A 14252-nucleotide genomic window follows, 5' to 3' on the forward strand; every position below is an offset into this window, starting at 1 on the left:
CTTTTGCCTAAAAAATGAAATAGACAATGAAACAGGTCAGACCCTGCGGATCGTTCCAACTATAAAAAATTATCTGAATGCCCTCTGGCAGGTAGACCATAACAGTTTAAAGTAATGCTTTACTGTAAATGTTTTGTGTGTTCGTATCGGTCTTGATAGAAGGAGAAAACATCAAAGACGCACACATGCTGTTGCAACAGCTTGACCTACCTAGCCTCCATATTTTCTGTCAGTGCATTACATCGCGTCGCATGGCACTTAGACAGTCTGTTTACCACTTAGCACAGGCACAGTGAGAAAAAAAGGTACTCATCTTGGGGTATCAACTCTTGGCTGAGACACAGTTGTGCGATAGCCTGCCGAAGGTTGACCAAAATCATGTCTGATATTCATCCAGACATTTTACGGTATGGAGCAGTTGATTGAGCCATGATCCATACTCTCCCCCCTGTTCTCTGCACAGATAACAACCCTTGCCGAAGCTGAAATTCGGTCAAACTTTATAATAAGTCATGCGGCTCAAAAATCGGTCCAGAAAAGGGCTTGAATTGCACAGTGTATGCATAGCAGAGAGAAAGGAAAGAATGAAATAAATATCTTGACGGAGCTAGATAGCTGGTCTCCCTGTTGTGTTTAATTCACCCCGCAAGACAACTTCAATCAATTCAACTGACATGATACGTCTTTTAAAATTCTGATTTCAAAAGCAATGCAGCGTGAATATTTCTCCAACAAAATGTCGACCTCTACTGCTAAATGAAGCTTTCATGTCAAAGTACAGAAGACATAAAGTCTCAAACATGAAACAGATAATGAAGACGCACTCTCTGCCTTTATTCTTTTTTCTTCCTTTCTTTCTATTCTTTCTCATGATCGTGATCGTTTCCTAATTAGACACTTTTAATATCTGTCCCAGTGGGTGGGTTGTTACCAGGGATACAGCCTAGGCTGGAGCGCGGCATGTGGCTAACTGTTACAGCTAAGACGTCCCATGGTGATTTTTCATTAACTGGTCATAAAGGAGGCTTTGTGTGGAGCTATTACAAGTGGCCTCAGATCCTCTCTACAGAGTACTCAGAGGTACTACCCAGGGAGAAATAAAGAGCAAGACAGAGAGGGATATATGGAGGTAATGTAAAAAAAAGGTAAATAGTTTGTTTCCATTTTGTGGCATTTTTTGCCAGTTTTGTCCAAATTTAGAAAGTCCAAGCCCTGTGCACCACAGTCCTTGTGACAGCTAACCCTGTTTGTTGCCAAAGGAGTGCTGAAGACTGACGTGCTACCTCTGTGTCACATGGTGCCGCCAGCCGTTTCTCTTCACCTTGACCTCGCCAGCTCCCCACCTGCGATTGCAGCCAATTATGTTTGTGTGAACACAAACCCAAGCTGGAGGTACTGCTACTGGGAATGGAACCAAGTTAAAGCAATTGTTAAATATTTAATGTGTGTACAGCATTGAATGAAACTATCAGTGACCATTTGAACTCGCAGGCCTGTGACACCCAGATCAATACTGTAGCTATTGTGCATAGCAATGGGAAACACAGACATTATGTGGACTATGTGTGTAGTACGGCTGTCAAGTTTTCTGCTGTCTACATTAGGATTTAGCACACTGTGGATTCTGAGTGAGTCGGCTCATCCATCAGCACAAAATACTGCAGCCAGACAGAAAACTACACGGAGCCATTGTCATGAAAAATGGCTAACGGAGTCGACAGATATATGAGGTAGAGACTATTACAGAGGTGATCAGCACCAGAATCCTTAATGGATCATTCTAAGTTTTCTAATGAGTCTCATCACACTCACTTAAGTTCATTTGTGATGTGCACAAAATGTGACTGATCCACATTATCTGAGTGCATAAACAGTGGGACACTAACAATAATGTTGAAATATGCTCAAGTTGGCGACTAAGTTTTTTCCAAACTGCCACACAAAATATTAAGAGTAAAAACTGAAAACTTTAAACTGCTCTACCCAGTGGTTTATTAGCTGCAGAGACACACAGTACAACTCACGAGGACAGCAAAAATGATATTCCTTACGATACAGTTTTATGATAATATTATTCTACTGTGCCAGGCACAGCAGGGTGGCACAGGTAATAAACTGAGCATCCTGTCTCCAGATGAAGCTGACCCTGACCTTTGACCTCACTACATAAGAATGCAAAAGAATGTCCCGGTGGAGTTCTCTGATGTACAACACACTCACTTAATGATGTAGGTGTATGTGGTGATATTTTCCCATGTAACACCTGTATATTCCTCAGGCTCTGCTCTTTATTCGCTGGGGCAGAAGTTCTTCTACTCCTCTGAACATAGAGTCCTGCTGGTTTTATGTCCTACCAGGTACTTAATTGCATTCACTTGGTGTCTGGAGGTGTAAATCACTCCCTGATTAGACAGAAGGAATGAAAACCAGCAGGGCTCTGTGTCCTGGCGTTATGGACTGAAAACTGCTGGGCTGAGACCCGCGCACAGTTTTCTACCTTGTAAAACATAATTTTCACAAATTTGCTTTATAGTAGTATGTTTTCCTGCCTTCCATTACTGAGGTATTGGAGATGAGATATTTAATTTCCCAAGTTTGAAATCTTCTTGTGAAAGACAATTTCCTGCCCATGTATACGTGTAAATGAGTTTCCAATACACTGTTTGCCTGAACGCATGTGCAAGACATTGATTTCAGACATAGAGAAACTGTGACAGCAGAGCAAGAGAATGAAAGAAGATATACGGTAATTGCTTATTGAGATGCATCCTCATATTTGAAATCATTCCATCCAAAGTCCAACTCAGACTGATACAAACACAAAGTAGCCCCAAGAACTCTCAATAAGTTGGTTTACATCCATGATTATTTGACAAACACATTTCCGCTGTGAGAAAGCGCTGTGCTCTGTCTGTCTGTCTGTCTGTGTGTCTTCTCACTGTGCTGTCATTCTGCTCAAACACACACACACTACCCAAGAGAAAGTAAGAAAGAAAACAGCATCTTCTATAACTAATTCAGTTTTTTAAAAAGCTTCATAAATAAGGTTGGGGGCATAGGAGAAACTAAACTGTTGAAACCAGTGAATGTGCTCTAAATTTAAATGTCTGCTTCGTTTTTTGATCGCATGTAAATGCTGTGCTGAATGAAAACACCTGCTGTGATGTTACTGTGAGGAAGCTAGTCAGATAAGCAGCAAGATAGTATGTATGAAAGCTACAAGATGACAGAAACGAAACACGATGATGTGGAGCAGCACACCTACAATTTTCTGCCCTCTATGATGAGTGCCAAATTACCCTTTAAACTGTCTTTCCAAAGAGCAGCATAGTTTGCAGTGTTAAGATCAGATCTGGAGACCTTTGCCTCGAGATTTAGATAACACTTCTAACCTTTGTAGATAATCAGAGCAAACACCAGCTGGTACCCAGAAGGGTACTTGAAAATACAAATTGTGTATCTTGAATATTAAAATGCTGTAGTATACACTTTAGCAGGAAATTTACATAATTTTCACCTGGAATATTTTTTTAAATACTGGAGTCAGTACGAGCTGCTTCTGTGTTTCTTCATTAGCACATTATTTATATGCAAGTAAACACTATTCTGTGTCATACAGGGCAAAGAAATCTAGATTTTCAAATATAGCATTATTGTTGATGTAATTTATTTATTTTATTTATGCATATACACAATGCTAGAGAGTGCAATAATTCCTACATGTTTAAATTTAAAAATAGATGCAATCATAAAACACACAGCTCTAAAATAATGGCACTCAGTGAACACTGAGTGTTTTCAGTGTTCACTTTGGATGTACTGTTACTATCTCATAGCAAGACAAAGATAGCTAATCTTCCATAATTTTACACTAAGTATCTAATCATCTTTGAAAAATACTGAACAAGAATTGATTCAATATTATTTGAATATATAGAAATATTTATATAAAAAAATAGACTTAGAAGCCACATTTGATTACAACATCCTTCACTTTAATTTGAATCAATTATGTTTTTTCTTTTTGTTTTGATTTTTTGTATGTTTCTTCTCTCTCAGTTATATTCATTTCATTTGATACCTGGGATAGTTGTTGTAATTCCATAAAAATATGCCACATTTACTGCCTTTGCAAATGTTGTTGAAATTGAGGTCATGAAGCAAAGTTACTCTGAAGGAGTAAGGAGGAGGGTTCTGTGGCAAAAAAGTAGTTCCTACATGAAACTGCTCACAACACGGTCTGTGGATTATCATAAGTGGCCAGGTCATGATTAATGGAGAGAGACATTCTTGTTGAGTTTTAAAACATGTTCTTTGGTGCTTTGAGCACCACAAGCTCAGTGCCATCTAGTTCCATTATACTGGAGAGAAGGCAGACATGTCTACTGCTGATATTTCCAACACTTGGCAACTCACACAAAACAATCTAGATTGATAAACAGCACAACAGGTAGAAGGAAAAATATGTATTGATTTGGAGGTGAACAGTCACTTTAAGATAAATGCCCAGTGGTTACAGAAATACTCAGATCTCCTTTTGTTTTATGCGATACCAAGTTTGCACATAAATAGGAAAAAAAGGAAAATAATGCTTTTGAAAAACAATTGGATAAAGTTATGCTTGAAGTGGAAAGAGTCTGTAAATATATTGCATTAACTTTATATTAACATCAGTCTGAGATGAATTAAGTCGGGAAAGTGGGCGAGAGAGAGGAACAAGCAAGATCACAGCAAAAGGGAAAGGAACATGGCAGAGGAACAAGAAGCTAATTATCACAAATTGTGACCTGCTTTCTTCAGCATCAATGAGCATTAGGGGGAAAAGGAACAGAAGAAAAGAAGTAGTCAAAGTAAATTAAACACTGGAAAACAGGACCCTTGGCATAGTGGGTCAGATGCTACCGCTGCGATGGCCCATTTATGAAAGTAAAAACTTGGCATGTGAGGCTGTTTTACTTCATCTTAGACTCCTCTGTTAAGTAGGTTTAACGGCTTTATAACAGAAACTCTGTGTGAGGAAAAGAAAGAGCGAGACAAAGACAACTGCAGGGGATGCTGCTGGGAGACGGAGGGAAGCAGACTTACTTTAGCCAGGAGTGATAATGCCAGACGTTCTGTGGCTGATTTGAAAACCGCAGTGTGCTGCTTTTTGTAGTTCTCCTCTGTCTTCTTTTCTGTCTAGACACAAACAGCATTCACGCACATGCAGAAACACATTGCAAAGATGATATGAATAACAGCATTTTATATTTCAGCCTAATTGATATTTGATGAGTGAATACTTTATTGACAGATTTTCCTACCTCATACTGTCCTGGACTTGGGGCTTCTTCCAATTTCTTCTTTTGGAAGAAGGAGTCGCGTTGAGCAGTGGAGCCAAAGCCTCCCTTCCTGGTTCTCTCTAAAACTGCCTTTTTAAAACTCTCCTGGGCTAAACCATGCTCAAACAAATTATAGGACCCTGGACCTGCACAGAGTACAGAAAGGTGGGATTATTATGTGTATTTTTGTAGAGTATGTTTTTATGTAGTTGTTTTTTTCACTCTCCGGGTATGAACTGGTCCAAAACAACATCCAGGAGCCTTTAACTTCCCCTAGACCTTTAAGTTTTGTCCAAACCTCTACAATGAAGGAAGGAAAAGGAATTTACATGGACTTTGAGTCAAGAAACAGACATAAGACACATGTAGTGTAGGTGTAACTGAGGCTTTGTGTCTGTAGTTCTGGCAGTGTGTTTGTAGTGTTGGCTTTCACTGAAAATGACGCCTGCTCTACACCAGATTTCAATATGGAGACATTCATGTGTTACAGCTGGTTTAATAGCTGTCTCCATAACAGTGCATTAGCGTGTCTTCATGTGTAAATGCCTGCTTTGACAACAGCTTGATAAAAGAAATTCTCAAAAACAAAGAAGAATGGTTCTCTTGTTTTATATTACCATGGCTGAGAAAGACCTGCATATTTTTAAAGGTCTAGTGTGTAGGATTTAGTGGCATCTAGCAGTGAGGTTGTAGATTGCAACCAGGTGAAACTTCTCCTGTGTGCCGAGTATTTAGAGGAACTATGGTAGCCAACGTCAAAATGTGAAAAACAAAAGAAGACTAGATTGGATTTTTTTCACTGGACTTCTTAAAATAACATAATTTAGCATTATTTAACATTAACAAAATAACATAATTTGGGAGTTACAAATTGATAAATACCAGTTTTTGTACAATTACCCCAATCCTATTGAGATAATGATGAAAAATGGAGGTCCCTTAAACTCAGCCATGTGGTACAACATTGACATTTTTGGAAGTGCAGTCTCTCTTGTCAATTGTGCTCAACAATCTACCTGTCAAACAATCCTTTAGATCTGCACTTTAACGCCCCACCAACATGCAATCTTATTGGAAAAATCATGGAAATCCCTCAAATTCAGAGACGTTTTTGAGATGAGAGTGTGGTGTTTGAAGGTTTTTTGACATAAATGGCTGCTGTTCAGTTTAATATATACAGTACAGCCTCAGCAAAAAAACATGCACCTGAAATTTGAGTCTTAATATTACTGATTAATATTCTGAGATCAAATTTGTAAAATTCAAAAACAGATAATGAAAATATATTATTTTAATCCTGTTTTAGACTGCTGTAATTTTAAGGGCTAAATGCAAAACCAGGCGCTGGAAATGACTCATTCCTCTTCAACATGACTCACTCTTGGGACAATAGAGCATCGACACACACACACACACATATTGTGCAATAACCACAGCAAGTCACTTTCCTTTCAATTCATTTCAAAATGTTAATACAAGCTACAAAGTAGTACTTATTCTTAATTATGACTTGCTATATTGAACATGATGGACATGTCAAATTAAAGTCTGAACTTCCAAAAGAAGATGGGTTGCTTGACAATAAGATTCAGACTTTAAAAATGCAAAAAATGACAAAAACACTTTCTTTCCTCAGATATAATAAGATGACACTCAAGTGCCAATGATGTCTGAAAGGGTAACTGGGCTAGATCCATGTGAAAAAATCAATTCCTGTATAAGAAATCAGTGTGAATATATTTTTTCACAAAGAGAACAATGCTAGGTTTGTCTAAAAGAGAAAACTGGATAGCATCTGTAAAATATCATAATACTTATATCAGAGAGGAATATCATTTTGAACAGAATCCAGAATAAACACAGATTGGTGCACACACACAACTACACGCACACTGACCTGGTGTGGAGCATGTTTTGTGGTTACGAATGAAGCGCACCGCAGTGATGCCAAATGGGCTTTTCTTCACTCCTGTGGTTCTCTTCAGCAGCTCCAGGGCACAGCGTGGGTCATTATACACACCAACAGGGGGAGACACTTCTTTTGCAGAGCTAAACCTCTAATGGAGGGAGACAAAAAGAAAAGAGATGCATAAAGGTTAGAACAAGACACTGAAATGTAATGACTAATAGCACTTTCTATTGATGAAACCGAAATCAGTACTTTTTTTAAAATAACCCACTTATTTTCTCTAAACAGCCCATCTGGAACACCAAAACAAATCCAGCTGTGAATATTTGCTTTATCCACAGGAACAACAAATGACAGAGCAGTGTATCTCTTCACAGTCAGATACCAAGCAGAGACAGAACCTGACCAAATACAGCCTAACAGCCCACATATAGACAAGACTAACAGTCTATAATCACACTATCAGCCTTATGGAGTTTCACAGCTCATTACACCAGAAGGCAAAACTGGGGGATGGATGATGGATGGAAGGGAGCATATTTTTACTAAGCGTTCATCCTTAGAGTCCACTATGGGACATCTCAGCTAGACAAAGTCAGACGTAGTTAAACTTCGAGGGTCATAAGAAACAAAAACAATCAATTTAATCCATGTGCAAAAGGTTACATGTATGGGACTGTGGATTTTGGCTACTCGCACCTCACACTGTGTTTTGAAAAACCTGGATTCAAGAGTGTTTACCCTTTATTAATTAACTTTGCCAAGGTTTTTTTTTTGGTTTGGTTTTGTTTGGTTTGTTTGGTTGTTTGTCAGTAGGATTATGTAAAAACTTCTTTTTTCATGAAATTTGGTGAAAGGGTGTAGCATGGGTCATTACATTTTGGTGGCAGATCCAAATCATGAGGCAAATGCACAAAGCATTTTTCATTTTAATTAGCATTGTAAGATAGAACACTGGGCCTTGACTGAACAAATGCTGTTCACCCTAAAATCCAGTAGATGGTATGGAAGTTAATTCATGACAAAACATAGCCAATTGCAAAAATACAATGACTCTATGACAACCCTAGACTATAAAATAATGAATGTAGCAACCGTGATGTCACCCCATTCTTCGACTGCTGTTTTGAAGCCTCAGTTTCGGTATTTTGGCTGTTGCCATCTTGGCGTTTGGAAGTCAGAAATGACCATATTTGGGCAGGTATTTGGAGCTATGGAGGAGCAAGAGGTAGATTGCCTCAGAGACAGCTTGTTAGTCAAGCAGCCCGGCTCTTAAATATGCGCAAGTTTGGGCCTTAAAAAATGTAAACTAGGGATAAAAATCCCCCCACCGTACAGCTGTCATGAATGTTGAAATTAGATATAGAGATCAAAACATTTTTTGTACCAGGCTGCAAACATGTTTGTTTCTGTTTTAAAGTTGGACACTGACTGGATTTGGAGCCGGCCTAAATTGGCCATTCAAGGATGTGAAGTTTTTGATACTTTTACACTGGTTTCATTTTTCAGCCCTGGAGGTTGCCATCTGATCATAATCCATATTCATGGGTGCCACCAATTCTTGAGGAAAACCCACACACATAGTTTGTTACAATTACTCCATAGAACCTTTTGTACATATACTTTGTGTTCTTTAAATTCTAAATGTATATGTTTTTATTACTTCTATATGTTTATCTTATGTCTTATTCTATTTAAATGTACTATTTTTATTCTTCCTTTATGTTACTTGTTTTTCAGCAAAACACCAAGTAAAATTCCTTGTATATGTAAATGTTCGTGACAATAAAACTCAATTCTGATTCTGATTCTTGAGCTTCATACAGAAAGCAGTCATTAAGAAGCACTCTTTGACATCATTCTAATTGCTTCGAAGTATATCTAGACGTATTTACAGGGTTCCTACAGCTCAAGGCAAACCAGATTCAAGACTTTTTAAGACTTTTTTAGACTTCTTGATAAAAATCTTATGCCAATTTTACAATAACCAAATTGAAGGGAAAAAACATGAACCAATGCCAATTACTTGGGGCTAGTTTTGGTGGTTGGGCATGCAAATTTGCATATCATGTATGACTAAACTATTGCCTTGATGGAGGTCTGGGCTTTCAAATTGCCCTTTCATTTCTTTGATATTTCAGTCTGGACCAAAGTAGACCAACAGACTGACAGACAAAATGACATTACCATCTATAGAGCCACACCGCTACTGCCTTGCAAATCCTGCCTAGCAATTACATGAAGAAACTTGAAAAGCATGCTCAGAAAATCAAAAAGACTAAACTGATAAAATACAGGAAAGACAAAGAAAAAAGACTGACAAAGAAAAATAAAGAAATGCATGAGAGAATGGTAAAGGAGAGTAAAATGAATACATACAGAACAAAGTGGTATGATTAGCAGAGAGAAAATGAGACGAGCTAAACAGCATCTCCATCTCAAAAATAATGATGCACACAATCAGGTAGTTAATGTTCTTTGACTATTTTGCTGATATCAGAGCTGACTCAGCACTGCAACCGCTTGCCAGCTTTACTGCCAGGGTATAAATGTGTTTATCTGATTGCCTATCATAACAACACGGGCAATCATGGGACCGAAGCAGATAAGTTGCCTTCTCAGTCAAAATTACTGAGGGAGAACTGTGTTTCAGTGTAACTCCAAATTTCTCTTCAGCCTCTCACAACTGAACCATTCAGCAGGTCGTTATCAAAAGGAATAGGGGAATAAAAGGACTTGATTACCTCAAATACCGGCATGTCCACATTAACGATGCCATTCCCACACACAAACACACAATAACATATTTACACACACTGAGTCAGTTCAGAGGATGTTCAGTCCATAAGAATGATAAGATGCTAAGAATAATAATCGAAACTGTTTTTTGGGGGGGAAACATGGCACATCATTGATCACTGATTTGCACTTTTAATCTTAAAAAGACACAACTTATGGAAAATGAGTTGTGGTGTAATGAAAATGGTATTAGTAATGCACAGTTGAATTATTGAGCTTTTAGCCTAAAAGGAGAAATGAGAGAAAAAGAAGAACATGCAGAGGTGTAGCTTGTGGAGGAAATGGAGAGAGGAGAGGCAAATGATTGAGAGGAAAAGTGCTTGTGTTCGAAATGAAGTGAATGTTTAAAGAGAAGAAAGAAGACTAGCTGGGATTACAAGACATGCTGTGCCAAGGCCAAAACAAACTGTGTTCATTCAAAGTCGGATGTAAAGCTGGGGTTTGTGGCCATCTGTCAATCCAACGCTGCCCTACTGGCTTTGATTACGTCTTATTCATGGGCACGTCCTTTTGTCTTGAACCGACTGACTGAGCTTTGTAAGCATTTCACATACAGTATGACAAGAAATGCAAAAGTGGTTCTTTTGATAACCATGCCAAGAGATGACTTGTTGTCCATGCGAGGTGCCTCTGTGGGTACCTCTGTGACAGAACGTCCTCACATCTGTTAATGTAAATTAATGACGTCACAGAGCAATGGAACAATAGATGTAGCCCCTCTAGCACCAAATAAACCCCACTACCAATGTTAAGATGAGTTCAGAATGAGTGTGAATAGAATTTCAGAGGCATCACAACTGCATATAAACATAATGCAAAAACACAAATCCACCCTGGGTTGTACATTAAAGACAAAGAAACATATCCACAAGGTGAAAAAGACTGAGAAAAACACCTTTGGCTCTGTAGACTGAATTATTGTGACAGTGCATGACAACAATCACTTGTAGGTAGACAACCGGCTTAATTGCAGAGATACATGAAATTGGCAGACTTTTTTCATTTCTGCTGTCATTTTTAGCTGTAACTGTAACATGTAAAGATATGCAATTAGACAAGGTGGTCTGACCAATCTGTGGGTTGCTCTGCTAGCATCTTTAAATTAAATCTACTGGCACAAAAGCTAAGCAATGTACTGCTGTGGACAGGGGCCACAGCAAATTGCGTTTCAAAGATCTATAAAGACCCACCAAAAAATCAATATTAGTTCAACTGTATGCAAAATATGAAATATTTTCTCAACTTTACCTTACACACCAACAAATAGAGGCAACAGTAAACCAGCTACTCCTGTTCAAAGTCAAATTATTATTTTTGTCAGTGGAAGCTGGTGGCATTGTGGTTAAGGCCTCAGTTCCCCATTGGAATGAGCTGTCTGCAAGGTCAAGCAGTGAAAATATTCTAAATATATCGCACACTTAAACTGGTATTGGGTTTTTTGTAGGTGGCTAAAAAATAACCAGCTAAGCCAGCACCCTTTCATTTCATGTAAGTGATGCTGTTATTGTAAGTTATTGTTATTGTAACACTGTGAATTGGTCTATATGTTTTTGTAAACTATGAGTTATTGTTTAAATTGTTATGTTTTGGATATCATATATAATGTAGAATAATTAATTTGCGCAACGATGCACTCAAGCATTTAGTTTCACAAAAAAACATATTTGCAAAATAGGTTACAAAGCTATTAAAGGTGCTTACTGTGTACTGTCACTTATCAATACATTAAAAAAGAAAAAAAAGAACATTCACAGCACATGCTTTTAATTAAAATGTTTGGGTTTTAATGTGTTTTTTAACTTCCAAATTACAAAAGTTTGTGTCTTTGGGACAAATTGTTGGGAAGAACCAAGGGAGTAGATGGTCTCCAGAGGGGAACAAGGGACTCAAGGATGAAACAACATGTGAATGAAAAGGATGAAGGGAGGATGAGGGGAGGGAAATAGAATGTTGAATGAGCGAAAAAAAAGAGTCTTGTAATCTTGTCAAAAAATATAAGAAGTAATAGAACAAGCGCCAATGGAGAAAAGGAATGACGGGAACCAAAAGGGGAGCGGGGGATGAGTCGAGGAGCAAGGGCGAGGAGAATCGAGGAAAAGGCATGTTTTCACAAATTGGTGGATGCTTTGATATTAGGAAATTGGGAAGTCAAAGGGAGGAGAGAAGCGAGAGGTGGAAGTTTCCAGCTGTTTCTCTTATCTTCCCCTCCCTCCCTCCTTCCTTCACTCCCTCCTTCCCTCGTTTTCTCTACATCCGACCGCAGGGTAACCATGTCAGATGGAGCCGGACTCACAGGGAGACGAAGATCTAAGAAAACTGTCGCTCTTAGTTCTGCATGGGAGATGACTTGTGACACGTGCGCTCACACACAGACACACATACACCCATTCCACGGTGGGTGTCAGTGACGACATCACAGGGTCGACGCACTAACACAGCATGTGGCCACGGAAATTAGGTCAGAGCAAACTATGACACACACACACACACACACACACACACACACACACACACACACACACACACACACACACAGATCAAATGAACGCAAGAATCTTGCATCAGTTGTTTACACCAGGAAAACACCAAGATGTTTTATTTTTTCAGACGTCACTGAGTTAATTTCAGGGAACAAGTGTAAGTGTATACATAAAAATGTAGGCGTGTTCATTTGCATGCATGTCAGCAATACTCACAAAACCTGTCTGTCTTGTGTCTATATCTGCCTGCGGATGAAATTCGGGCATGTGTACATGTGAATTTTTGATCTGTGTGTGTATGTGCGTGTGAGCATACACCGTCACATTGTGCGTGTGTGTCAGGGCGATAATTAAAACATTCAGTCGGAGAATTTTCATGGGAGTGAATCTGTGGGGCAGTGCCACAGAGGAGTTCAGCTATTCCTGAGACGTGAAACTACACATTTTCACATCCTTCATCTCTGCTCCTCCGAGCCTCTTAATAAACTCATCTTCACCCTCATCTGAAGAAACCCTCCACTCCCAGCACATCAATTAAACAAGCAAAGCCCGGCTCAGTGTCTTGGATCTGTAACTTAATCTTAAATATTCCATATAAAATCCAGTCTCCGTTGAGAAATTGTAAATTGAATAAATTTGCCTCCTGTAGATTATGTCTAAGAAGTCTTTCCAATATGGTGTGTTTTTTTCTCTGTTGGTAGTGCATTAAGCGGAGTAATACCAGTAAATCTATGGATCTAAACTTGTTTATCTTAGCCTGTTAACACAAGCTAAAGATGATGAATAAATGTATGCACAGCTATAGGTAGCTTTGTGAGGTTACAAAGCTATTACAGGTGTCATTGATAGTGACAAACCAACAGAGAATCCTGATCTGACAATGAAGCTCTCCTCCTAAACCTACAAGGCCTTGCTCAGCTCATGATTCTGGTTTCATGGCCCACAACTTAACTGTTTGGTTCAGTGTCAGCTTCCCAACCTCCTTTTCAACCACAGCAGCTAAATGTTTGAAGTGAAAAGCCTCTAATAAACCAATTATATACTTCCTGCTCAGCACCAAACGGTAGACAGGCACAGATCAACTAACCAGGGATCATAGCAGAGCATTAAGTCACTAAAAAACAGGAGATGGTGGAAACCAAAAATAAACTAAAAGGATACTTGGATTTTCATTTATCAGGTAACCAGAAAAAATGACACCCAGTTAATCCTAATCTGCTGTAAATGGACATCTGTTTGCTAATCAACTTTATATTGAGATATTGTGTTGATGCTGGGTTTAGGGCTGGTTGCTCTGTCTCCAACTGGCTCAAAGAAAAAGCCCAGCCCCATAAGCTACGGCATAAAGGGATTCCACTTTTCAATCAGTAATAAGAACATAAGATGGGCAGATACTGTACCGATTAAGCCAAATTTAAACTCCGACATGGCTGCTCTACTACTAATATTAGAATCAGGCAAAATTTCTGCCAGATCAGTTTTGCTGTCAGATCAGTTTGCCAGATCTATTGTCTGAGCAATCAATGACCTGGATCTCGGACAATCGGCATATCAGACATTTTGGTCACCTACAGTTTGAGCAGCTCTTCAGTGTGATATCCCACATAACTGTGTTCAAAAGATCCATTATAAACTGGAGTGAACTTCCTTTAGTCTTGAGACTGCTGTGATATAAAACTGAACTTTGCAGCAAAACAGAGATATTGTCTGCATATTCCTGCCATCTGTGGCTCCATAATTCTA

The 14252-nt window shown here is 38.8% G+C and overlaps 1 protein-coding gene across 2 annotated transcripts in view; it reads right to left on the reverse strand.

Annotated features, from left to right (window-relative positions):
* Positions 1 to 14252, reverse strand: part of stpg2 (sperm-tail PG-rich repeat containing 2) — a 74124-nt gene that overhangs the window by 38205 nt on the left and 21667 nt on the right. For both annotated transcript variants that reach the window (XM_088076699.1, XM_042488988.2), the window contains 3 exons: positions 7219 to 7378; positions 5304 to 5467; positions 5086 to 5178 (listed from right to left, as the gene is read on the reverse strand). In XM_088076699.1, coding sequence (XP_087932825.1) covers positions 5086 to 5178; positions 5304 to 5467; positions 7219 to 7378 — 417 coding nt within the window. The remainder of the gene's footprint in view (positions 1 to 5085; positions 5179 to 5303; positions 5468 to 7218; positions 7379 to 14252) is intronic.

This window comes from Plectropomus leopardus, chromosome 4, assembly GCF_026936395.1.
Source record: "Plectropomus leopardus strain MGB_pleo_1.0 chromosome 4, ASM2693639v1, whole genome shotgun sequence".
NCBI lineage: Eukaryota > Metazoa > Chordata > Actinopteri > Perciformes > Serranidae > Plectropomus > Plectropomus leopardus.